At 32.5% G+C, this 25042-nt stretch overlaps 3 protein-coding genes across 5 annotated transcripts; all 3 read left to right on the top strand.

Moving 5' to 3' along the window:
• The first annotated feature begins 417 nt into the window (after positions 1-417).
• LOC114387239 (homeobox protein SBH1-like) lies at positions 418-7982 on the top strand. 2 transcript variants are annotated; one of them, XM_028347379.1, is made up of 5 exons: positions 1327-1428; positions 1521-1758; positions 2170-2428; positions 6541-6782; positions 7529-7982. In XM_028347379.1, the coding sequence occupies exons 2-5, from the start codon at positions 1546-1548 to the stop codon at positions 7730-7732; spliced, it is 918 nt and encodes a 305-aa protein (XP_028203180.1). In that variant the 5' UTR covers positions 1327-1428; positions 1521-1545; the 3' UTR covers positions 7733-7982. The 2 variants fall into 2 exon arrangements, with proteins under 2 accessions (XP_028203179.1, XP_028203180.1); XM_028347378.1 differs by having other exon boundaries at positions 418-1758.
• Positions 7983-10020: 2038 nt separating this feature from the next.
• LOC114386505 (39S ribosomal protein L46, mitochondrial-like) lies at positions 10021-15042 on the top strand. Its single transcript, XM_028346520.1, has 7 exons — positions 10021-10147; positions 10700-10852; positions 11518-11583; positions 13415-13489; positions 14152-14281; positions 14360-14485; positions 14624-15042. The coding sequence occupies exons 2-7, from the start codon at positions 10701-10703 to the stop codon at positions 14765-14767; spliced, it is 693 nt and encodes a 230-aa protein (XP_028202321.1). The 5' UTR covers positions 10021-10147; position 10700; the 3' UTR covers positions 14768-15042.
• Positions 15043-16468: 1426 nt separating this feature from the next.
• On the top strand, positions 16469-22752 carry LOC114388674 (50S ribosomal protein L4-like). Of its 2 annotated transcripts, XM_028349287.1 has the most exons (10): positions 16469-16644; positions 16930-17078; positions 17192-17244; positions 17384-17501; positions 18136-18150; positions 18371-18519; positions 18972-19079; positions 19203-19322; positions 20542-20712; positions 22401-22752. In XM_028349287.1, exons 2-10 carry the CDS (start codon positions 16961-16963, stop codon positions 22500-22502), a joined length of 954 nt encoding a protein of 317 aa, XP_028205088.1. In that variant the 5' UTR covers positions 16469-16644; positions 16930-16960; the 3' UTR covers positions 22503-22752. The 2 variants fall into 2 exon arrangements, with proteins under 2 accessions (XP_028205088.1, XP_028205089.1); XM_028349288.1 differs by lacking the exon at positions 18136-18150 and having other exon boundaries at positions 16471-16644.
• The last annotated feature ends 2290 nt before the right edge of the window (positions 22753-25042 follow it).

Raw genomic sequence — 25042 nt, 5'->3', positions numbered from 1 at the left:
GAGGTGCTTTCACTACGGTATTTTACGGGAAGTGATGCTACGCTAGGCCTTTATTAATTATTATATTAGGGACGAGGGATATCATATGGGATATAGAGATGAACTATGGTGCTGGAAATAGATCGAGAAAAAAGGGGTTGCTGAGAGGAAGAGACATTCGGACTGTCCCACAAACTTTACCAGCTTTATTTACTCACCTGCAGACGCGCTTTTTCCATGGTTAATTATACTGTATCGTATTAAATTAGATCATACTAGTATACTATATACTACCATAGGAAGAGAGAGAAGTAAGCATCATCATATAGTAAATATTCATGTTTAGACTTTAGTATTAATAGTAACTAACGCTAATGTTAAAACACTAAATACATCTATTTTGGAGCTAACAAGAAGAACAAATTAGGTTTGATAAATTAAATCCCTAATGTTCTGTTAAATGTTGGTACTTGTTTGTGGGACTAGAGAATTTTTTAATCACTGTGGTGAGAAGATCGAGGACAAATAGGGTGAGAATATTAAATGAGTGGAGGGATTGCCATCAAAGTGTAGAGAGAGAGAGAAGGAAGGGTTGATTTTGATTCCGTGCCCCATAAACATAAACATAAACATAAACCATCTCATCTTTCTCCATTGATGGCCAGTAGTGGGTAACTTGTTTTTCTTCCTCGATTTGATCGTTCCTTCTCTCTCTCTATTGTGTTTTGTTTTATGCCAGGAATGGCAGCGTATCAGTGGCAGTGCAGGAAAAGAGAGGGAGAGTTTTCATTGGGAAGGTAAAAGCTTTTGTTTGTAGCAGTGAAACCTCGCCCCCTTCTCTTCATCGCTACTAGTAGTAACTCATCGTTTTCTCGGTGTGCCCCGCGTGCGCTCTGCTGTGTCTTCTCACTCACACCAGAGGTGTAACCGTGTAACCACTAGAATCATTTATTCATTAATGCTGGCAACAGTGGCATGGAAAGAAAGATTAATTTTTCCAAAGGAAAGAAAAACCCTCTGCAGGCTTTGCCAGATAAGCCAAGTGGGAAAACCAAACCCTCTATTAGTACTTACTTCATGTAACTGACTATAGCCACCACTATCACTATTTAGGATTTTCTGTAAAAAGCCTGATACTCTTTTACCATAAAACCCGGGAGAGCCCTGGAAGACAAACATCTTCATTCAGACTTCATAAAATAAAATAGAGAAGTGTTTTTTTGTTTTTTTGGTTTGTTGTAATTAAGGCTAGCTAGTGAGTGTGTTCTACAACTGTAGTGAGCTACAGAAGGTGGTGGTAGTAGTAGGCAAAAAGGATAAGACAGTGAGTGTGTATGTTGTTGACAAGCAAAAGCCATGGAGGGTAGTAGTTGCTCTAATGACACTTCTTATTTGTTGGCTTTTGGAGAAAACAGTGGTGGGCTATGCCCAATGACGATGATGCCTTTGGTAACTTCCCATCATGCAACAAATCCTAGTAATCCTAGTAATAATACTAATAATAATGAAAACACAAACTGTCTCTTCATTCCCAACTGCAGTAACAGTTCTGGAACTCCTTCTATCATGCTCCACAACAACAACAACACTGATGATGATAACAACAAAACCAGCACTAACACTGGGTTAGGGTACTATTTCATGGAGAGTGACCACCATCACCGCAACAACAACAACAATGGAAGCTCCTCCTCCTCTTCCTCTTCTGCTGTCAAGGCCAAGATCATGGCTCATCCTCACTATCACCGTCTCTTGGCAGCTTACGTCAATTGTCAGAAGGTTAGAAAAGAAAAAGAAAAAGCTTAACTTTAACTGCTCTTGTGTGATGTGTATATGCACACCCCCAACACCCCCTCTATGTGTAAAAGAGGTAGACAAATTTTGACTCAGTGGTTGAAAACGATCGATGCATAATTATATTAATTAGTTTCTGCACACTAGCTTTCTTTGGCAAGTTCGGATCTGAGTTGTGTGGCATGTGTACTGTGAAACTGTGGACTTGTTTTTTTTTTTTTTTTCCTTGTTTCTTTCTACTAATAACACTATGTTGATATGGCAAAGAAGTCAAATAAAAGAACCCACCCTTTAAAGCAAAAGTGATATAGACAGTTATTTGCTTCATGGAAATTATTATATCATGTTTTTTTTTTGGTGATACATGGTTTTTAGTTTTCACACGTTCCTTTGCAGGTTGGAGCCCCACCGGAAGTGGTGGCAAGGTTAGAAGAAGCATGTGCTTCTGCAGCGACAATGGCTGGTGATGCAGCAGCAGCAGCTGGATCAAGCTGCATAGGTGAAGATCCAGCTTTGGATCAGTTCATGGAGGCTTACTGTGAGATGCTCACCAAGTATGAGCAAGAACTCTCCAAACCCTTAAAGGAAGCCATGCTCTTCCTTCAAAGGATTGAGTGCCAGTTCAAAAATCTTACAATTTCTTCCACCGACTTTGGTGATGACCCTCTTCCTCTCTCTATCTTCTCAAAATATTCTGCATATTTAAAAATATAAAGGTTTAACTAACAATTTTTTGGGTGTTATATTCGTGCTATTCTTCTTGTGAGGATTAAAGTTCCATTAAAGGAATATTATGCCGGATCACCAAAATGAAACTTCCAATCTAATTGGAAAACAATAACTAAGAAACTGTCAAAGCTTTATTATTTTTTTTACCAACGTTAAATGCTTGGTATTTGATGTTTGAGTAATTGACTAGCCATGCATGCCTATATTTCAAGGAAGTGTGATTTTGTTAGGATTGAAAGGTGCTGAAAGTTGATGAAGCACCACTTTTTCTTTTCAACTTTAAAAATCTATATGAATCATTGGGCTATACGCTCTCTTTTGAACGATATATTTTATTATTCTGGTAGCTAGTCTTTGAATGTGAGCGTTTCAAATACTAGCAATGGGTGACCTTGTTCAAAGCGTGGCTTTGTCTGTCAAAGTGTAGATGGTGGTATGGTACATACCTGCTTCCTCTTCTCGGTGTTAGTGCATTGAATGAACTGTTTTGGTATCTTTCTAATTCGTCATTTCGTGTATGCATGATATTGACATATATCCAGCTGTTTTTTTTTTGGGGGGGAAATATAAGACTTTAGTCACATTCTTGTCTATCTATTTCGCCAATATTTGAACTTTACCGGGATTCTAAGGTTTGGCTGGTTTTGCTTCCTTTATATTGTTAAAGATTATTATACTTGAAATGAACAGAAAGATGGATGGAAGTGTCGAAGGCAGCTTGCTGGTAAATTTAGGTCTGGTAAATAACCTAGGAATTAGGGTTTCTTCTGCAGTGGTGCCCAGGAGTGGTAATTGCGGGGTTGGGAGTTGGCTAGATACTCTCATTGGAAATGTAATAATATGCAGACGAAAAAGTGGGCAGAAAAGAGCTGAAGTTCTTTGGGGATAAGTGCTGAATTTTTAAATTTTCCAGAGTGAATTTCTAAAACTAGCAAAAAACATACTACAATAATTCTTGCAATTATATATATATATATATATATATATATATATATATATATATATATATATATATACACACACACACACTAGCGGAAGCCTTTTATTCCTTTTAATTATACCCGTGCCTCTACCTAAGTTTTAAATACTATTATATAGACATCTATAACAGTGGATGAGGTTGAAAATTTTAATATCCATTTTGTTTTCTTAGGGCAATGGTTAATTTTAGGCTTTTCGTGAAAATTATGGGAATATATATTTGTATTTTTTGGTAGGGAGGGGGAGATGTATTTGCACTAGGAGTATTAAGGAAATTATATTTTCTGACATTTTCATTTTTTAGTCTTGATTCTTAAATCATAATGGTTGGCAACAATTTTAATATAAAATAAATAGTTATTAATTTTATTTCTTAATTTTTATTTTATCTTGGATAATAAGAAAATGAAGGGTAACAAGTTTGATCTGAATTTTTCTCTTCGTTGTCATTTTAATGTATGGGTCAGTAAATGAATTTGCTAAATCATTGATTCAACTCAATTCAACTTGGTATCATTTGCAATGGAAAAGATAACTTGAAAGAACTCTTTGGCGAGATGTTTTTCACTGTTGAGAATGGTGAGAAAACATATTGGATAAAATAGATTGAGAGTGGAACTCGTGGAAAAGATTTTCTACCATCAGTAGAGAAAACGGGGTAGAAGAGAGAAAATTAATCGAATGACAAATACCCTTATCCTAATTAAATTTTGGGATAACAGCCATTTTAGTCCTATAACTTTCAGTTAACTTCAAATTAGTCCTTGAATGTAGAAAATCCCCTTTTTTAACTCCTAAAACTATGAAATGCTTAGCTGAATGACTTTTTGATAGTTTATGGACTTAAGGTGGCTATTTACTCTATATTGACTTTTTTTTTATTAGAACTAATCTAAAGTTGATGGGAAGTTAAAGGATTAAAGTGGCTATTTACTTTATGTTTTGGTATGTTGTTAATAGGCTTTAAATGTTACTCAACATGATTACAATTTCTTACTTTTCTCTCTATTTTTTCCCCATTCAAACTAGAGAAAAAAAAATATTTTTCTCTTTATTTTCCTGTCTTTTACATTTGTTTTCTCTCTGTATCGAAATTCCAAATGATGCGGTTATTATTTATTATGGTAATAGGTCCTTGTAGTAAGGGAAACCTTTTACGATTGATCGGTGGTAAGTGGAATTTTGATCCTCCCTGTCCCAAATTCCTAATTAAAAGTAGAAATTGAACACACCAAGGAGTGTCTCTGTGCATCTTTTAATTCGTATCAAGCCATTGGGCTTTTTCTTAAAGGGTTTGGTTAGTCTTAAAGAGTTTAAGCGCTGTTAGGATTGTTGGTCCTTAGCAACAATGATGAATTCAAAATTTTCAGTTGTGTCGCCCTATTTGTTTTCTTAAAAAATATTTGTGTAATTTCAAAAGTGTGACTATGCATATTAATTGCTTTTTTTCAGAAAGGTTCTTGTCTCTACAAGTGCAGATGCATTTGGCACACTTGTTCTTAGAATTATGACCATACTGTTGCGGTACTAATTTCTTTGCACGTCTTAAACTGGAAATGGATGCACACACTGTTATATCAACACAATACTGATTGTTCATTGAAATCTACAATTGAATGACAGTCATAAATATTAGTCAAACTTTACTGCTGTTGATGACTATGAATGAAAATGATTAAAATCTTATTTCCTGTTGCTCTGGACATAATCCTGACCAAGTTTTAGTGAATCACTGTTTTCTACCTTCCACTTATTGATGCAAATTGTTTACAAGATTCAATTCGAGTTGAGAAAACTAATTTAATAGTGTCGATCAAGATCTTTATGTTCTTGTTCCCTTTATGTGTTGGTTTTTCAATTATGGAAGTCTCCTTGTATATCTTTTGTGTAATGCGTCGTTCTGCCCAAAAAGACTGTTCAGGGTGGTGGATATCTCCCTTGGTATATTATACCCAGAAAAAAATCTCCCTTAGTATTTTTTTCTCTCTACTTATTTATTATGCATATGTTTAATATGGAAATCACTCTATTAATGTTGTTTGCTCCTTGATATTTTAATTGTAGTCTATATTTTTATACCACAAAATGGCAATGCATTTTCTACTTGATAAATAATGATCATGAGAGTTCTGGAAGCCTTTGATTTTGTGTGTATAAGCTATTCTTACACCTCGATCTTTTCTTCGTTACAACTTTTGTCTCCCCCTGGTTTTAATTTCTGCATAGGAATAAGCTCTATATAGGCTTGACTAGGGTCTATGCATGTATATTGATAAAGTAGCGCTTCATAATTTGTTTATTTATTTTGTTGGTAAAAAGTACTTCATAAGTTACATATTAGAGAAGTATACATTCACGAGGAGTATACTTTTTCGTCCCTAACTTTGTCTGGTCTGAAGAAAAAGGGAGCGTCCATTATCTGAGTTTTGATCCATGGAATAATGTTTTACATTGGCGCGCGGCTCTTTATCCTATGCACCAATTCAAGTGCAAACTTTCATGGGTGAAATCAATTATTTTCTAATGATTGCAAGTTGTACTTGTAGTTATTCTTTCCTTAAATCATTTTAAATTCTCCTACAATATTCCTCTTAGTAGGTTATATTATATTTTATTTGCTAAATATTAAGATTATATTATATGATATAATATTAAATTAACCATCCATCTTGGTGCTACCAAGATTTCTCTTTAACAATAATTTAGAGACTCGGATTTTTATATTGATTTAAGAATTGACTGGATTGTTATTTACTGCTTGGAATTTGTTTTATTTTGGTTGAACTTAAGTATCTCCAGCCCAATGCATTCAAATCCTATTGAGTAGCTTACCTTTTTTAATAGATGTCATTTTTTAATACATGTTTAAAGTAGTATAATTATTTGTCAATCATATCACAACATGTTTATGTTGATATATGCTTCTTTTTTACTTATAATGAGATATTAATGATAAAACTTACTATATTGAATCAAGCGTTTTCTTTTCTAAGATATGTATACTATCCTATTAGTATCTAATCTTATCATAATTGAGTTGATTCATATGATGATCAGCTTGCAACGAGGGTGCTGAGAGGAATGGATCATCTGAAGAGGATGTTGATCTACACAACATGATAGATCCCCAGGCAGAGGACAGGGAATTAAAGGGTCAGCTTTTGCGCAAGTACAGCGGATACCTGGGCAGTCTGAAGCAAGAATTCATGAAGAAGAGGAAGAAAGGAAAGCTACCTAAAGAAGCAAGGCAACAATTACTTGAATGGTGGAGCAGACATTACAAATGGCCTTACCCATCCGTATGTTGAATCTATTACTCAGTCCTTTCCTAATGATTTGATAAATAGCTAATTAAAGGAGTGATTACTTTTAGGTTTAATTATTAATTATTAATTTGGTTTCAATACTTGTCCACACTTTTTCTGTTTTGACCCTATAGTTAAAATTGTAAGCTTTAGTCCTTGAATGAGCAAATTTAATGCGATTTGGTCTTCTGACGTTGATCACTACAAAATGTTTTCGGCGGTTGTTAAATTGCTGGAAAATCTCTTCCACAATAGACATTTTCTGGCAGTTTTACTCCAACATATAATTTTTTTAGTCTTAATCCTCATTTCATCACGGGAAAGAGATGACTCTGACTAATCTTGAGTTTGATTAGAAGGTAAGTAAAACTTAATAAAAAATTATGTGTCAAAGATCAAACTTGAAGTGAAATGAATATGCTTGTTTAGGACTTAAACTAACGATTTTTACATGTAAAATCAAAATAATAAAAAGCAAACAAGTAGAGACTAAATTAATAATTAAACATTACTTTTTGTAATAAAGTATCCTCTTTAATACTCTTTTCAACACTTATTTGTGGAAATTCATTTGTGTTTTACTCAATGTTACCATTATCAAATTAAAGAGACTCGTGAATTTTGACTAATTAAATTGTGCTGTTTGTACTTTTAGTTTTAATAATATAAATACTTATAGATCCCTTAAAAAAATGAGAACAGCTTTCATAATTTACATGGTATTTTTAATTGAATAACAGGAGTCACAGAAGCTGGCCCTTGCAGAGTCGACAGGTCTGGATCAGAAGCAAATCAACAACTGGTTTATTAATCAAAGGAAACGGCACTGGAAGCCTTCAGAGGACATGCAGTTTGTGGTGATGGATCCAAGCCATCCACACTATTACATGGATAATGTTCTGGGCAATCCATTTCCCATGGATCTCTCCCATCCAATGCTCTAGAAAAGTATCCATCCTTTGTGGGCTGATAATAGATTCATAAGCTCGTGCTGTCACTTATTAAAACCTTAAGCAATTATTAATTAATATGCTTTCTAGTGCTCATATAAGCATTCTAAGAAATCCTAGATTGCTATATACTATATTTATAGTACGCAGGTGTATCCTGCTAGCTTAAAGAGACGGTCCTTTGTGTGGATCATCTAGTTCAAGGAGTTATGAATAAATAAAATTCCATAAATTTAAAGCTTTTGATGCGTCAGTGCTTTTTTTATTATTATTACTTCCATGCAAGGTATCAATATTGTTTCCGCGCTACCTATTTTTTTATTCTATAAATATGCTTCCCTTTCTTTGAAAGTAATTGAATACATAATAATGTGATTCAATAATCATATTAAAAGTTTACATTATCAATATATATATATATATATATATATATATATATATATATATATATATATATATATTTATTTTTTTTTTAAATTTGTTTTTGAAATATTCTATTCTGTTTAATATATTGTTTGTGAAGAATATTAGTGGTCATGTAATATTATTTTAGAATATTTTATTATTTAAGACTTTATCTAGATTATAAATTATTTTATAATTTATTTGTTAAACATTTTTAGCAATTGATTTGAGTGTATAATGAATTTTTGTGAATAGCTTAATTCATAAGCCGTTGTTCTTTTTCTCCAAACCCCAATCAGGATCCTCAAAATACAAATAAATATTAAATTTTAAAGATTCCATCTTATCGCATGCAGATGGAAGCAATGTTGCGTATCTGCTTTGATCCATCAAACAATAATAGCCAACAAACGCTAAGTATATAGTATTTATGATCATGATTAATGCTCTGCTCAATTGATTTTTTTGCAGAGAATGTTCCTTATTTTTTATAAGATATGTCGAAGAAAATGAGAGAATTCAAATGATAAAATTACTTATTCTATTAAAAATGTGTCAAAAGCAAATTACATTGTATTTGACTACACAAAAGACAATTTGACCACTGATGCAAGAGTTTGAGTGTTTATCAAGAAAGATAAGCGGAATGTTTTATCAATATATTTTGATAAACTGATGACATACGTTTAATGTTTTAACAAATACCTCATTAAAAGACGATATGCAGATGGAAGAAGAAAGTTGTTCAGGAAAACAAGTCTTCCTCATTAAATCTATAAATAGAAAAAGTTTTGAAATGTTAAAGTTAGAGACCCGAATAATGATCAACACTAACAAGTATTCAAATTCCTTGTACAAGTTTTTCTAAGTTTTCTTATGCTCTTAAAATATCTTATAAATCATGTGCATAGTGATAGGAAACTTCATTTGTATACACGTCTGGTCTATAAGATGATAATAGTCACATGTGCATCATCCTACCTTTAACAAATATTTTGCTTTGAAACCAAAAATGACTTTGTAGTAAGAAAAAATACTTAGATTATTTGCTTTGAGTAAAAAGAATACGTGTATCTAAAAGATAGTAAAATTTGATGTAATACTAAAAATTAGATATAATCTCACTAATTATGATGAACCAATCTAAATTGTTGTGTTACATCTCTTTTTATCTAATTTTATTAATTATCATTGAATTGTGAGTTCTTCAGAAAACAGTTCTTCAAAAGCTTTGATAAAATCGCTTTATTAAAATCATCTTCTGAGTACTTTATAAGACAATGTCTAATTTTACCAGAAGGTTTGTGATATTTTTTTTTTTAAAATCACAATTTAACTCTATTTTCTGCCTTTACAAGAGAATCATATTGTTGATATTCTTTTATGGTCCTACTGCTTATTTCCTCTAGGTTATTTTTGAAATATATAACTCAGCCCATTCTGTTTAAGACTGTTAAATAATATTCGTTAAAAAATTTTACAATATATTTTTAATTAAAATATTAAGTAAAATAGTTTTAATCTACGAGATTAACTCTACTCACTTGTTAGTTGTTTAAATATATACTTAAATTTTAAAAAATAATTAAAAATAAAATAATGAGACAAATTCTCTCTTTATATATATATATATATATATATATATATATATATATATATATATATATATATATATTTATATAAATAGATTTTTATATGATTGTTTACAAATTATTTATATAAAATTAAAATGTGAAAATAAATTTTAAACAATAATAAAATAATTATATATATATATATATATATATATATATATTGAATTTTAAAATAATTAAATGTTATTTTCTAAAAAATATATATTAAGTGACTTGTAAACGGCATCGTTTAGCTTTGATGCTTTTGCTTTTGCTCCCTCTCTCCCCTACTTCCAAAACCCTTCTTCACTTCTCCAGTTCCCATTGCTGCAACAGCTACCTCATATTGTTCCGAATGGAATGATATTGCCGGGTGATACGCTTGCTTAACGTAAGAAAGCTCTTTTCTTTCTCTATTTGGGCATTGCTATTTCTTTCTTTTATCTCTGCTTTGTATCGCTCTTTCTCTAAATTATAGATTCTGATCCAAAGGAAACCCCCAACGCCATTAGATAAGTGACACGCTGTTGCATCGAATTCAATATTTGCGTTGGAAACTTTTCAATTTATGTTGCGTTTGGGATAATTTAAGTTATTGATTGCTTTCTTAGATATGTATTTCTATTTTCAATTTCAAGCTCATGTTGTTACTTGTTAGTACTGTCTTTGCTGAGATTTTGTTTTGAAATTTTAGCACTGATATGTGACAGGAGTTAAAGATGTCAGTTTTTTTAAAACCATAAACCATGTGTTATTTTGTTGTGAATAGCAGTAGCAGCTGAGAAATGTTGTTTTCATGTTGACTGCATTGGTAACCAGCTGCTAAGGCATCTACAGGAAACAAGAATAATGAAATTGCAAATAGAAAATATTTTCCCTCTCCATTTGTTCATTTATTTGTTTTGATTCTTTTTGTGCATCTAATGGTTCTGCTTACATCCAGGATGAAGATGTCACTGGTTCAACTTCGACCTCTCTTGACAAGGCGAGGGTTCAGCGCAAGCTCTGAGAACCTTGTTGCTTCTGTGCTCTTTGAGAGACTGCCAGTGGTCATTCCCAAAATTGACCCTGTAGTTTATGCATTTCAAGAATTCTCGTAACTTTCTCTCTGCTTTCATTGACTTTGTTATTATGCTCTGCTTGGATAAAAAAAAAATACACCCAAGATAAAATGAATTGGGTATTTGGCCTTTATTTAGTCTTGGATATGTAGTCATACTGTCATAGAAGATATTAATCCACTTTTCAAGATAAAAGGTGTGCTGCTGCTGGAGGACTGTAGAGAAGGAAATGATGTCATGTCAAGCTGAAGTCTTGAAATTATACTCACTTTTGTGAATTTGGTGATTTGTAAACTAGGTTCAGGGTGAAGTATGTTTAGATAAATTCTAGTGCTGAACATCCCATTTTCCAGCTCCTCATATTATCTAATTGAAAATATGGAAAAAAAAAACTTGTATTCTTGTTCACTGTCTTATACTCTTATGTCTTCAGTGAATTCTTGTTTGCTCAAACTATATGAAGTAAAAAGAAAGTAATATTTAATGCAATGCTATTTTCACTTTCTTCCTCTTCTAATTTTAAAGACGGAAAAATGAGGTTAAGGCTTGAAACATGAGGATTTGCTATTAATATTTCTTTGTCGAATGGCTTTGTTGTGGTTTGCTACTTTGCTTAGTAAACTTGAAGAACCTGTTTTAGCAGTGATTGTTATACTAACTTTATCTTTTTTTATATTTTTTCTGGGGTTTGTATGGTTAGGTTTCGATGGCGACAACAATATCAACGCAGATATCCTGATGAATTTCTAGACAAATCTGATGCTAGGTATAAGTTCACAAGTGACAAGACTATGTCTATAGTTTTAATTTTTTGGTTATTTAAACTTAATTTGAAAGAGAGAGATCATTAGATGGCACTTTAATAGTATATACAAAAAATATATTTGTAAGTTTCATGAGAGTTGAAAATTGTTTTTTCTGTTAAAGTTCTATTTTATGTGAATTCTCTCAAATGGATGCAAGGGAGGCATTTATCTATATATTCAATAGAAAATGGAAGTGAAAATTGAGTATATTGCTAATTAGCTGTACTGTAAAAAAATTCGGTTAAATTAGCCTGTAGGTCCCCATATTATTACAAAAAGTTTAATTAGACCCCTATACTTTATTTTTTTTTAATTGGGTCCCTATATTAATTTTAAATTTGTAATCAGGTCCCTATGCTAACTTGTGAGGAATCTGTAAGACTTGATGGAATATTCCATCATATACACACACGTAGATGCGAACCTTAAACCAATACACCTGAGTAGATTACAGAGGTGCGAACCCTAAACCACAAACTGCTACAAAGGTGATTAAGGAGGTGCGAATAACATTACAAACAAATTAAGAATTAATCACACAACATGGTTGGGGTTACGGTCTGGGAGATACGAAATCCACATTTTAGGGTTGAGTTACGGTTTGGGAGATAATGAATGGTTGGGAATGAAAAACAAGGGGTGTTGAGGCAGGCAGATAAAAAAATTTAAAAATTCCATCTGTAACAGTAACACCATTTGGGCTGATATGGAATAACACATGACATCTATGTGTGTGTGTGTGTGTGTATGATGAATATTCCGTCAAGTCTAACAGATTCTTCACGGAAAATTAACATAGGGACATAATTACAAATTGAAAATTAATATAGGGACTCAATTAAAAAAAATAAAGTATAAGGACCTAATTAAAAATTTTGTAATAGTATGGGGACCTACAAACTAATTTAACTGAAAAATTCATTCCCTCCTTCCTCAAGACCAGCGAAATATCAAAACTATTATGCATAACAGGGGAATTAAAAAGCCAATAGATAGCTAAACAGAAGTCAAAAACTAATTGTTAGATTAAATGAAAAGTATTCAAGAATATCTTTATTATATCTTTGAGTATTTATATTATCTCTTAGGTCTGATTTCCAGATTTCCTTATTATCTCAAGTTAGGATTGTTTCCTTGTTTAATTAGTATTATGTTCTAGTATTAGTATGCTTAAATTTGGGCTAAGGACATAACTCAACCCCACAATTTTGGCTTGTAAGATGAGGACTGCCCAAGTTTTATGATGACTATATTGACAATATCTCTAGTTGATTTAGGATCTCAATATATTCTTCATGCTTAGGACTGAACATTTGGAGCGTTGTGGATAAATGTGGGTGCCCTAATAACAATACCCTCTCCGTCACACCTATTAATAGACACCTAAAGCACGGACAAATATGGGTGTAACCCAATAACAGATCTAGGATAGACTCAAACACCATTTTAAAATTTAGGCTTAGGGTCTAACTCAATGTCACAAAACTAGCTTGTTAGGCGAGGATTGCCCAAGCCTTATAATGACTACACTGGCCATATCGTTAGTTGATGTAGGATCTCAACAATCCCTATAAAGTTAGTGATACCACCAATAATTATTTAACTTATTTTGCTATATTTGACTCACTGACTGTAATTATGATGCAATGACAAAAATGTTTCATATTTTTTCCCCCTCTTTCATTCTCTTTTTCCTAATGCATGCATTGATATGCTTAAGAGTTATCACAGCTGGCAATACAGATGGTCCCTTCTTATCATATATTCTCATGAAAAATATATTACTTCCAGGGGTAAAGGTGATTATCAGATTGACTATGTGCCAGCACCAAGAGTCACTGAAGCTGACAAAAACAATGATCGAAGGTATGCACCAATTTGAGTAGACTGACCACATTTTAATTTACAGTAAGAAAATGCTTTGTTTCAATTTCTGGAATATGTGAAGGAAAATGAATGCTATGCAAGAGAGGCCATCATACCAATACTTGGGATTTCTCATATGAAATATCAACTTAGCTCTTATCTTCACCTCATCTTCCTTGGAAGTAGACAAATGTCTATTTTCTGTAGCATGGTGTTTAGTTACGTATGATTGTAGTATATTAATTAGCAAGGGCTATTTAGAATTTAGATTCCATTTTTATTTCCTTGCCTGCCTTATTTGGTGATTGAATGAATTTAGCTTTGACAAATTGATGATTATATAATGTTTATGCAAGCTTGCATTTGGATATTTAGGTTGTACTCATCTTTAGTCTTTATGAAAGCCTTCCTAGTAATGTTATACAGCAGCTGTTATTAGTTCAAACTGAGAAATACGCTTGTGCTAGGGCAAGGACCAATGCTCATTCTGTGACTTAGGTAACAGAGTCAAAACTAAATATAACTTAAATGCTTTGAGGAGATAGAGAAACTTACCTAGGCTTATCCCTGTTATTTTTCATTATTTTAAAGAAACGAATTTGCTTTCAGACATATTTGCTGCGTGATTGCATATACTTACTTGTTACTACTTGTCTACGTAGGTCATTACAAAGAGCTCTTGATAGAAGACTCTACCTTCTCCTCTATGGTAATGCATATGGTGCTCCAAGCGGGAAGCCTGTGTGGCATTTTCCTGAGAAAGTTTATGAATCTGAGGACACCATGCGCAAGGTTAAGTTGTAACATTATTATATGGCTTTCCTCTTATTTCTTTCCTTCTTTTCCATGTTAACTTTTGAAATTTTGCAGTGTGCAGAATCTGCATTGAAATCAGTCTTAGGAGATCTTTCTAACACATATTTTGTTGGAAATGCTCCAATGGCCCATATGGTTGTTCAGCCTACAGAAGACCAGTCTAGATCCACATCTTTTAAGGTATATTTTATACGAACATTGTGGTACTTCTGGTCTATTAATTGAAGGCTGACATCTTTCAATATGTTATCCTTGCCTCTTCATGTGAAAATTGATTATACTTGCTTATTCTTTCTCTTTGCTGAAATCTTCTGCCAGAGATTCTTCTTCAAGTCTCAAGTTATTGCCAAAAACAAATTCAACATCGGAAAATGTGAGGATCATGTCTGGGTGACAAAGGATGAACTGATGGAGTATTTTCCCGAGCAAGCTGAGTTTTTAAACAAGATGATCATTAGCTGATGACAATGGAGGATAGTTGTTTAGTTGAAACTATTGCAAATTAGCTCTAAATGACAGTGAGGGACCTTGAAAGAAGATCAAGCTAGCATAGTTTTTCTGGGCATAACTGAAGATTTCAATTTGAAGTTACACTTAACATCCCAAATTTGCCCAATTTTATTGACAATTATGTTTGGATATCTATCTTACCAGTTCACCAACTAGTCTTGTTTTAGAGTTCAAAGTAACACTTGTTTCTCTGTGTTCCCGAGAATGTCGCCCAATTTTTTGGTCTTGAGCAGTAGTACCGGTTGCCTTGACAGTTAAGTTATATTTTAATAATTTTTCTTAACTGAAAATGTTTGTGAAAGGAAATGGTTTTATCTACTAGAAGCTTGCTTCTATCAAAAGAAAATTGTCAAAAGAAAAAAAATTGTGGAGAGCGAACTATTTGTGAATTTAGCAATCATTAGATAGTTTGGACGTGTGCTTAGATTTAAATGTGATAGGAACCGTTTTCCCTTGACGCTTTGTTCAACTAGTCATATATGAATTCAGTTTCAAGGCTCGTACATATTACATGCACCTCCTATTTATTTTTATTTTTTACGGTAGGAAGTACATCCACATTTTTACCCCCTTTGAAACCGGTCAATTTAATATTTTAAAAATTGGTGTTGGTCTCACTTCTACATTCTATCTTAATTTGAATCTTTCATTTCTTTTTTTTTTTTTTACTTTCACACTATTTCATTTCTTTAAACCAAACATACTCTTAAAAGTAGATTTTTGTACACCACTGATAGTTGTAGAAAGGGACTATTTATTTAGCAAACGATGAATGAAAAAAAAAAGCTGAAATATAAATCTAGTTCTAAGTTTGCATTTTTTGTTCAACTTTTAGTCACTATAAATTTGAGTTTTTTACATTTTGGTTTTTGTAAGTTTTTTTTTGTTTATTTTTAGTTTTTATAAGTTAATAATTTTTTAATTTTAATTCCTTTAATATTTTAATTTTTTAGTAGTTGTAAATTAGCTTTTAGGGTCCAAAATTTAAAAAACACGTAAATTTATAAAGTCTAAAAATAAACAAAAAAAAATCTCTCAAAGACCAAAATTAAGAAAACGTGAACTTTTAGATGCTAAATTGAAAAAAAAAATGATCTTACTGTAACAGATGTTTTGTACTAATGGGATTTTGGCCTAGCAGAAGAAGCTAGTTCTCTAAACGGTGATGAACCAAGATTTAATTTTCATTGAGGTAACTACATTTAACTCACTATATCTCAAACAGAATTGTTTAGAAGAGAATAAATTTAAGGAAAAAAAAGGCATTTGACACATAAGAGTCAAAACATAAATCTATAGAAATTTGATTAACAGGTCTAATGTTTTCCCAAGCTGAAAATAGCAAATAAAGAATGCCAAGTGTAACAAAAAATGGAAAAAATATATTTTTAGATCTTATACTTTCAATAAAAAATGATATTAGTCCCCATACTTTAGAAAAATAGTGATTTTTATACCTCATCACATAAGGTTTTTACCATATGGAGGAACAAACATTATTACCTTTTTGGTATATGATTAAATTGATTAAAGTTGAAGTTGGGAGACTAATCCAAGTACAAGATATTTTCCCAAAAATATAAAGAAAATAAAGTTGGGCTTAAAAATCTAATTTGAACCCCGTTTCTAACCTAAAAGCCCAGAGAGGCCCATTAACCAGAGCCACCCTTTGTAAACGGTAACGAGCTCGGGAGCAGCTTCCATGGAGGCATAGACGGAGACGCAGTCATGAACAGGACAGAGTTCAGATTCTTATTCAGAGCAAAATTTGGGGCAGCAAGGAACTAAATCCTCTATCAGCATTAGTTTACCTCTGCGTTCTGTCTCTGGTAACTCTTTTTTTCTTTTTTCCTCACATCTTCTTTCTATGCTCAGTGGTTGAAGTAGCATCAGATTGTGTTTGATACTTGTTTCAATTTTCACACCGTTTTGAGGGACCTATTCGTGGTGAAAATAGTGTTAGATGTGTTATGCGGCAGTTGGTTCCGCGAATTTAAGTCGCGTCCAATGTGTTTGATGAAGTGTCTAACTTCCTTCTCTGCTTTATTTTGAGCACTTAAACTAATTTTAGTTTCACTTTTACCGTTGCCTCTGCTCTGGATTTCGAATGGAAGGTGCAATCCAGTATAGATTGTTGGGTCAGTTATGGCAGCGTTGATTTCCAAAAGAATCCTACGTTGTTCTTCTTGGTCATTGCATTCACTAGGACGATGTTACTTTGATTCACCTAGTGCTGGGTTTGCCTCTATTTATAAACCTCGTGGTAAGATCTTCATGTAGTTTGTTAACTGTAGAGAGTTGTCATTTGCCGTCTATTCGAAATTTGTTTTAGCTTTTGTGAATATTTATATATACGATTATTTTTTTTGTACACAGATGTATGCAGCAGTTTATCTGGGGAGAGAATGTTGCCTGCAGATCGTTCTTTGGTACATTGCTATTGCATTTGTTTTTTCTTCTATATTTGTAACTTCTTTCAGGATGAATGATTAATCAATAAAGTTCTCTCTTATGCTGGTTGTTTACTGATTATTCTTTAATAATGTGGTATAGTGTTTTTAAATCTAGGTCAGGTCTATGGTCCGACAGTTTTCTACTTCTATTTTAACTCCTGGAGCTGATGATAGTGCATTTCCATCTGATTTATTGTCCAAAAAGACTCTGGCAACATCTGAGCGTACTATAGGTATGAAGGATACTTTGTGGCATTTTGTACATTAATATACCAGTGCTTCATTTTGCTGATTTTGATTTTTATTTCTGAAAGGAGATTAATCAACTGCCTGCCTGGCGTGAATTCCAATGTGGTTTAGATTATTGAGATATGAGATAATTTTTTTGTTGTCCATTTTGTATGATCTAGACTAATATCTTCCATGTCAATGTTTTTATTCTCCTTTAGGGTTTAGGGTTCTTGTTTAATACTTCTTGGCAGTCTTCTGATGGTAGGTTGAAGATGCATAATTTTCTCCAATGATCGTCTGCAATTGACTGAATGCATTTCTATGTATGTTACATGTCAGAAGACTCAGAACTTACTGTATGCTTTTATCTATGGGCATGTTTACGCTTAAAATTAAAATTAGATACAAAGCATGCATTATGTAACTGTTCCTTGACATTTTTAAAGCTTTGTAAACATGCACCCTTAATGATCTGCTTCTGCTCTGAATTTAAAGGAATTTGGGGCTAGTGTTTAACTTTTGTGTCCTCCACTAAAATCATGTAATTTTATGTAAGTTAGCAATTGCTTTCTCTAGTTCTTAACTGCATCTAGGGCCACAATCTTTTTATTGTTGGAAATCATTTTGGGGTTGCAGGAAATCTAGATGGAGGTGCGTAAGTATCACTCTTCCATAAAAACTATGTACCGTAGCGTCACTGGTTAGGATTCTCCTTATTACTAATCAAAACTTTGACTGTATCTTTGATTATTTCTTGTTTTCTTCACTACCTATCATCTTTCATGACAAACTGTCTAGTCTTGATAACGGCATGTGCTGATTGCTGTCTCAATAAGATCCAAGAGTGTCATTGATCCAGTTTATGATGTAGGGCTTTGCCAGGATCTTTTAATTCCAGTTACCAACTTTCATAATGAAGACAAGGGCTATATGGTTTTTCCTGGAGATGTTTTTGATTTACCTATTCGGAAGGACATTATTCATCGTGTTGTTAGGTGGCAGCTTGCAAAACGACAACAGGTAGTGACTGCATAATGTTTTGGAACCTAATGAATGTTTCTCACTGTCATTGGACATGTGCAATCCAGTGGAAATGCTGTATTTCTTAGGCAAGATGGCAATTGTTTTTCTATATTGGCTTAACAATTGTGGGATGTATTCTGTTGTTAAATGATGGAAATACACAATCATTTCCCCCTTTTTTCACTTAGGTTTGCATGGAAATTGATTATGGGGGTGGAGTTGAATAGGAGATTGGGATGGGGGACAAGCATTTGGGTATGGGACAAAACTACAATTTGGCATGTCTATTCAATTTATTTTTTTTAAGTTTGAAATGTTTCCACTGATGCCTTTTCATTTATTAGTTGTAAACAGTATTGGATATATAATGTATATACCAGATCTAATGTTAGCTATGAAAACTTTCCATGAGAATGTTATGTATTTTTCCTAATTGATTTGGTCGACAGGGGACTCACTCAACAAAAACTATCAGTGAGGTCAGTGGGACTGGGAGAAAGCCTTGGAATCAAAAGGGAACTGGTAGAGCAAGGCATGGTTCATTGCGTGGGCCTCAGGTAGTGAAGCATTCTGCTCATTACTTGCTAGTCCATCTTTATTCCTTCTTTCTTCACATTTTTTTCTGTTCTTATTGTCCATTTTTAGTAGTTGAAGTTAACAACCTTAGTGAATGGTGATAGTTCAGGGGTGGTGCCACCATGCATGGCCCTAAGCCCCGAAGCCATGCTTTCAAAGTCAATAAGAAGGTTCGGCGTCTAGGGCTGAAGATTGCTTTGTCAGCTCGTGCAGCAGAAGGAAAGGCAAGTCTCCTCCCCCACCTGTGTCCCCACTCACCATCAAAAAATAAAAAGTGGCATCTTATCTACATTATTCTATCTGTTGCATGACTGTACATTCTTGCTAATGCTTAATATAGTGTAATTTTTCAGTTTTCACTTCTGGAAGATTTTGGTTTTAAAATTTGCAAGTATATTGTTTATTTAACGATTTAGCAGCCTAACTCCAAGATACAGGATATTATTATTACTTTTTAAGGGTTTCTTTTGTTAAAGGTATAGTTGAGTGAAGTGCATTGTGTAGTAGGTTTGCATTTAATATTTCTTATGAATGTTCTCAGCCTCAGCCTTCCTGATTGACAATCATATTGATTTTATTCTCTCTTTGACTTTTGAATTATATCATTTAATGTTAACATATTTCATTTATTTTAAAAGTAATCATTTAATATTTCTTATGAATGTTCTCAGCCTCAGCCTTCCTGATTGACAATCATATTGATTTTATTCTCTCTTTGACTTTTGAATTATATCATTTAATGTTAACATTTTTCATTTATTTTAAAAGTAATCAACTGCAGGATGTTCTTTCAAATGAATACCTCATGTGTAGAGACAAAAAATAGACTGCAATATCATCACAGAATTGTGGTTGGGTGTAGGGGGAAATGAAGTGGGAACAAAAGGGTCAGGGTTCTAGAGTTAACACATGGCATCTGAGTGCAAAGTCCCTTGTGATCAACTATGTTAACTGTACTTTACTAAGCATTGCTCAAAATACATGCCCCCTCTAAACTTGGCACCATAGAGTCTGGTCGTTAAAAGGTGGCAAGCTAGTCATGTGACTACATAATACAGTAAAACTGTATAGAGAAGTGTTACAGGAAACTAGAAAATAATTCAAATCACAAAAGGGCAATGCTACTATATATGTTGGCTGTTGTGTCCTTTACTGGTTTCTTAATGTGAGTTTGTGAGTTGCATGATTCTTTTGGGCATGTATCCCTATCCTCATCATGCTGTAGTTTACATTACCAAAATGCCTTTGTCACGATTCTTGTTGTATATACTAGATTGTGTATTCTTTTAGCTCTTTTCACATAAGTTTTTTTATCATCCCATAATTATCTTGTGTGTACTGTTTGTAATTCTTATTTATTGGTTTGTTCTTGCATTATATGTTTAAAATAAGAGTTTCTTCATGCTAATGTACACTAATCTCTGGGTAATTTTGTTTATACAGCTTCTTGTGTTTGAGGATCTGGAGGTTCCCACACATAAAACCAAGAACATTGTGAATTATTACAATCAAATGGAGGATACCAAGAAACTGCTGCTTGTAGATGGCACTATAGATGAAAAGTTAAAATTATCTACGCAAAATCTACACTATGTTAACGTACTTCCCTCAATTGTAAGTTTCAATTTTATTCATGTTGCTTCTATCATAGTTCAGATGGAGCTTTACATTGTAAATTTCATTTGAAATTTATGTTATGCTTCTTAGAGCCACAAAACATTTACCAAGCCTTATACTTGGTGGGATCAGGTACATGGATTAATAATCAATAGCCACTGTTGAAATTTCACATTGACCATAGATATGACTAAAGTTGAGAGCTATAAGGGTTTGGGTAATCCTCACTTCATGAGCAGATGCTAACATTTAGGATTAAGTTAAGCCTAGCCTAAATTCAAGATGAATGATATCAAAGCCTATTATAGATTTGATATTGGGTCAACTTCAACTTCAATTGTTTAAAAAAAAAAACAAAAACAAAAAAACTGGCTCACAGCTTTTGCAGTGCAATCTTCACACTCTAGACGCCCAATCTTGGGTGTGAGCAATTGTGTTGAGATCCCACATCGACTATAGATATGACTAAAATAGAGTTTATAAGGACTTGGACAATCCTCATCTCATAAACTAGCTTATGATATTGAATTTGGTCTTGCCTAGATTCAAGAACCATTAGGCTCCATAAAAAAAACCAAATTTTTAGTTAAACCATTAGAACAATTTTTTTTTATGGTTTTCTCCCATTGCTGTCTTAGATCATCTTCCATTTGATCCATTTTTCTCACTAAAGCTTATATTGGTCTTCTTCTCACACTACTTAATCATCTTAAGGAGAGTTTCCATCAATTTCTCCTCAATATCAAACAAGGAATGATTCCTCTCATCTCAAATTTTAACATCACATGGTCATGTTCAAATTGTGTATATCTCCCTCCATATAGACAATAAATTGGTGGAACCTATCTAATATTTATTAGGAGATAGATAAATACTAAAATTACATGAAAGGATCCTTTCACACTCATTGTCTTCTTTAGCTACTATGCTTATTTTTGCCCTAGTTTCTTTCTTTCTTGTTATTGATAATGATTTGATTTGTCCCATTATGGCTTTTATTGAAGCTATTTGATTTGGTGAGTTGAAATTATGCTCATTAAGTGTTTGTGAACTATCCTTTTTGAAGACATTTGAGTTGTTCTGTTTTATTGGAGTTTACTTTGATGTAATCTTGTCCATGGTGGCTAAGCATTGGTGTAAGCTTGTAGTCTTCTACCATGGATGATTAATTAAGCACTAAAATCTTGTTTTGCTTCTATCTTGAGTAGTTAAACCTCATGTTTAGCTTCTGCTCGTGTTGGTTAAGCATTGGTTTGCTTTTGTTATGTGGTTAAGCATTAGGGTTTTGCTCCTGCTAAGTGGTTAAGCTTTGTTGCCTAATTTAGTGAAGATTGTCCCAAATTGGGGATTATTAATCAGTTTTCTTGAACAATTCATCCCAAGCTGGAAGTGCTAAGTAGACAGCTTCCAACTTGCAGGGAGCTATTAGAGATATATCAATTGAGTTTGTTAGTTAGAGATTGATTAGTTAGTTAATTACTTACAAATTAGTTAGCTTCTTAGTATATAAGCTCTCATTTGTATACACTTTTCATTCAATTAATACAATTTCATATTTTTCCATCAAATCATTTTCTTCCTCCACGGCCTTTGCCATATTTCATAACAATCATTATGTGGCGATTTTCATGTGCATAAACCACAAATAGTGTTGAAATTTCCTTTGTTTAACACATCTTTTGTAGGGCTTGAATGTCTACAGCATTTTGCTGCATGATACACTGGTGATGTCCCGAGCTGCTGTGACCAAAATTGTTGAGCGCATGCATACCCCAATAAATCGTTGAGGCTTTAACTTCTTATTGTGCTTAACTTCATTTACTCAGAAATAGGAACATTTCTGTAACAACATAAAGAGATGCAATGAGAATATCTTTGGTACCAGGTTTCGGTTGTAATTACAAGAGTTAGGCGAGTTATGCCATTTTGCCCATGTTGAAGTTGGAACTTGGGAACTTGATTGTCAAAATTTGGTGTTCATGTGATTATTTTTTATCATGTTTTCCATTGGTTGAATCTCATTTTTCAATTCTTTCACATGCGTAGGATCTGATAAACCTGTACATCATTCCTGACCTAGTGTTCTTCATTCATGATTTTAACCAATATAGTTTGTCTTTGGCTTTCAATAGTTGAATTGGATTAGGCAGCACCGAGGGAGGGTGTGGCTGTTAAAAAGTTATGGCGCCGTTTACCCTCTTGGCTGCTTCCTTACTTGTTGGTGCTTAGTCACAAATCACAATGCAGTCTGCAGGACCAAGACTATAGTTTTGGGGCCCTGTGGTTGTTCATCACTCCAATGTGTGCAGTGCAATCACCTAGACCTTAGTTGGGCTTCTCTTATCATATTTTCCTATCCGTTATACGATGACAAGTAATAACATCTATATTGTGTTGATCTTTAATACAACAGTAAAAACATCTATATTAATGAGAAAATATGTTTAAAATTATTAATAATTATCTCTTGAATTTCTTAGCAAAAAAATTGTTTTTTTAGGTTATGTTTGGATTGGTAATAGAGAATGGAACAAAATATATTAGAATATAATAGAGCATAATGGATTTGGATTGGTAGTAGAGAATTGGAATAGAATGGATTAAAAATACTGTCTCATTCTTTGGGTAATTTAAAATAATGGAGCAAATATTCCATTCCATCATTTGAAAAAAGAATGGAGCGAAACAAATTTAGTTTTTTTTTTTTTTATTTCCTATATCAACTTTATTCTTTTTTTAATAAAAAAGGAGGGAGAAGGCATCAAAATTAAGCAAAGCATCCCAAGTCACATTAATATTTTTGGTCCGAAGTATCATTTTGGATACTTTATCATTAAGTTGAAAAGATCGCCTTTTAGTAATTTATAACATTTCAAATAATGACTAAAGTTAGCATTCTTAAGTTTAGCTTCCTGGTGGGATGATTTGTCATGATTGTAGTAAAATTTAAAAAGTGTATTATAAATAGGAGACATATCTAATGAGAACTTGAGAGGTAAGACGAATAAATTTTAATCTTACATCCATGTACAAATTATCAAAATTGTTTTAATTAGTTTTAATCTTAATCATCCATTTAAATTATACAGTTGAAATTTGCTTATGGCACACTATCATCTTTTACTTGATATGCTTCCTATAAACTAAATGTAATATTGTTAAAGTTTCTAGAATCCTCAAACTTGAAATTGTCTTGTATAATGAGATTGACACTTAACAAACTGTGTTTATATTTATGAAACATATTTTGAATTGAATAAAAATGAAGGGTATATGATAGGCTTCGGTAGGGTAATGTTTCTAACTCTTACTAGTCATAAACTCCAAATTTTGGGTTGTGACAAAAAAATTTATCATATTTTTTAGTTTTTATCCTCATATATCATCTTCTTTTTCATGTTAAGTTTTACATTTTATAATATTTCAAAGTTCAAACTGAGATGCTTCTTTATTCTTCAATAATTTTAGACAATAATTAGATCAATTCTAAGTTGATATTATTTTTCATTAAAATATATATTAAAATTATAATCTTATACATGTGATTAATTTCTTTATCTAAAAGATGATAAAAAGATAGATAATGAGTCAACAAATGAACTCATTCAAAAAGAACCAGGATTCAATTTTTATTATTAATGCGAAAACTTTGTTGGTGGGTAACCTGTAACGTGAGCTTGAGGTCTGTCTTGACCTTGAAGAGCCCTTGGGACCCAATTCACCAAAACTTTTGTTATATAAAAAAAAAAAAAGATAAATAATGAACATAACCAAAGATACTTGAAAAAACTACATAAAAAGAGGTCAAAATAAATGGGGGAAAAGACAAAAGTAGAAGAAGAGTCTACATAGTAATGTATAAAACGTATGAATTCAAAGTTATTTAAAAAAAAAAATGAAAGGGTGATCAGGATCGATCAAGTTGAAAAAAGTATAAACGTGAAAATCAAACTGATTATAATTGGCGTGATTCACGTTTAAAGTGAAATAAATCAAACTAATATAGGCCAATTTAATTTGCTTAATTTGAATTATCACATTAATTTAGTCATTACAATCTATAACCTCCTTTTAAGTGTAGGAAACAAATACACAAATAATGAAGTCTATACTCAAGCTATGAAAAACTCGTGTAATATATATATATATATATATATATATATATATATATATATCATAAACTCATTGTAATATTTAAGTACCTGAGATACTCCCTTTCAATACGTCTAAACTTGAGTTGATAGAAAGTGTTAATGTAATTTGAGGAAACCTCAAATGTTATTAATGTAATTTACTCTAATTTTAATCATCCTAACAAAATGATAAA

Source organism: Glycine soja, chromosome 15 (assembly GCF_004193775.1).
Source record: "Glycine soja cultivar W05 chromosome 15, ASM419377v2, whole genome shotgun sequence".
Classification (NCBI taxonomy): Eukaryota; Viridiplantae; Streptophyta; class Magnoliopsida; order Fabales; family Fabaceae; genus Glycine; species Glycine soja.
The sequence above is the reverse complement of the archived record's forward strand: the minus strand, read 5'-3'. Positions and strand labels throughout refer to the sequence as shown.

What these genes read in the sequence shown, in the direction of transcription:
- LOC114387239 (XM_028347378.1), top strand. Translation starts at nt 1,336, where the DNA reads ATGGAGGGTAGTAGTTGCTCTAATGACACTTCTTATTTGTTGGCTTTT. An exon ending in AATTTCTTCCACCGACTTTG is followed by an intron (nt 2,429 to 6,540) that starts GTGATGACCCTC and finishes TATGATGATCAG; the next exon opens with CTTGCAACGAGGGTGCTGAG. An exon ending in ACAAATGGCCTTACCCATCC is followed by an intron (nt 6,783 to 7,528) that starts GTATGTTGAATC and finishes ATTGAATAACAG; the next exon opens with GAGTCACAGAAGCTGGCCCT.
- LOC114386505 (XM_028346520.1), top strand. Translation starts at nt 10,701, where the DNA reads ATGAAGATGTCACTGGTTCAACTTCGACCTCTCTTGACAAGGCGAGGG. An exon ending in CTGAGGACACCATGCGCAAG is followed by an intron (nt 14,282 to 14,359) that starts GTTAAGTTGTAA and finishes GAAATTTTGCAG; the next exon opens with TGTGCAGAATCTGCATTGAA. An exon ending in CTAGATCCACATCTTTTAAG is followed by an intron (nt 14,486 to 14,623) that starts GTATATTTTATA and finishes ATCTTCTGCCAG; the next exon opens with AGATTCTTCTTCAAGTCTCA.
- LOC114388674 (XM_028349287.1), top strand. Translation starts at nt 16,961, where the DNA reads ATGGCAGCGTTGATTTCCAAAAGAATCCTACGTTGTTCTTCTTGGTCA. An exon ending in AGCTTGCAAAACGACAACAG is followed by an intron (nt 18,520 to 18,971) that starts GTAGTGACTGCA and finishes TTTGGTCGACAG; the next exon opens with GGGACTCACTCAACAAAAAC. An exon ending in TTAACGTACTTCCCTCAATT is followed by an intron (nt 20,713 to 22,400) that starts GTAAGTTTCAAT and finishes CATCTTTTGTAG; the next exon opens with GGCTTGAATGTCTACAGCAT.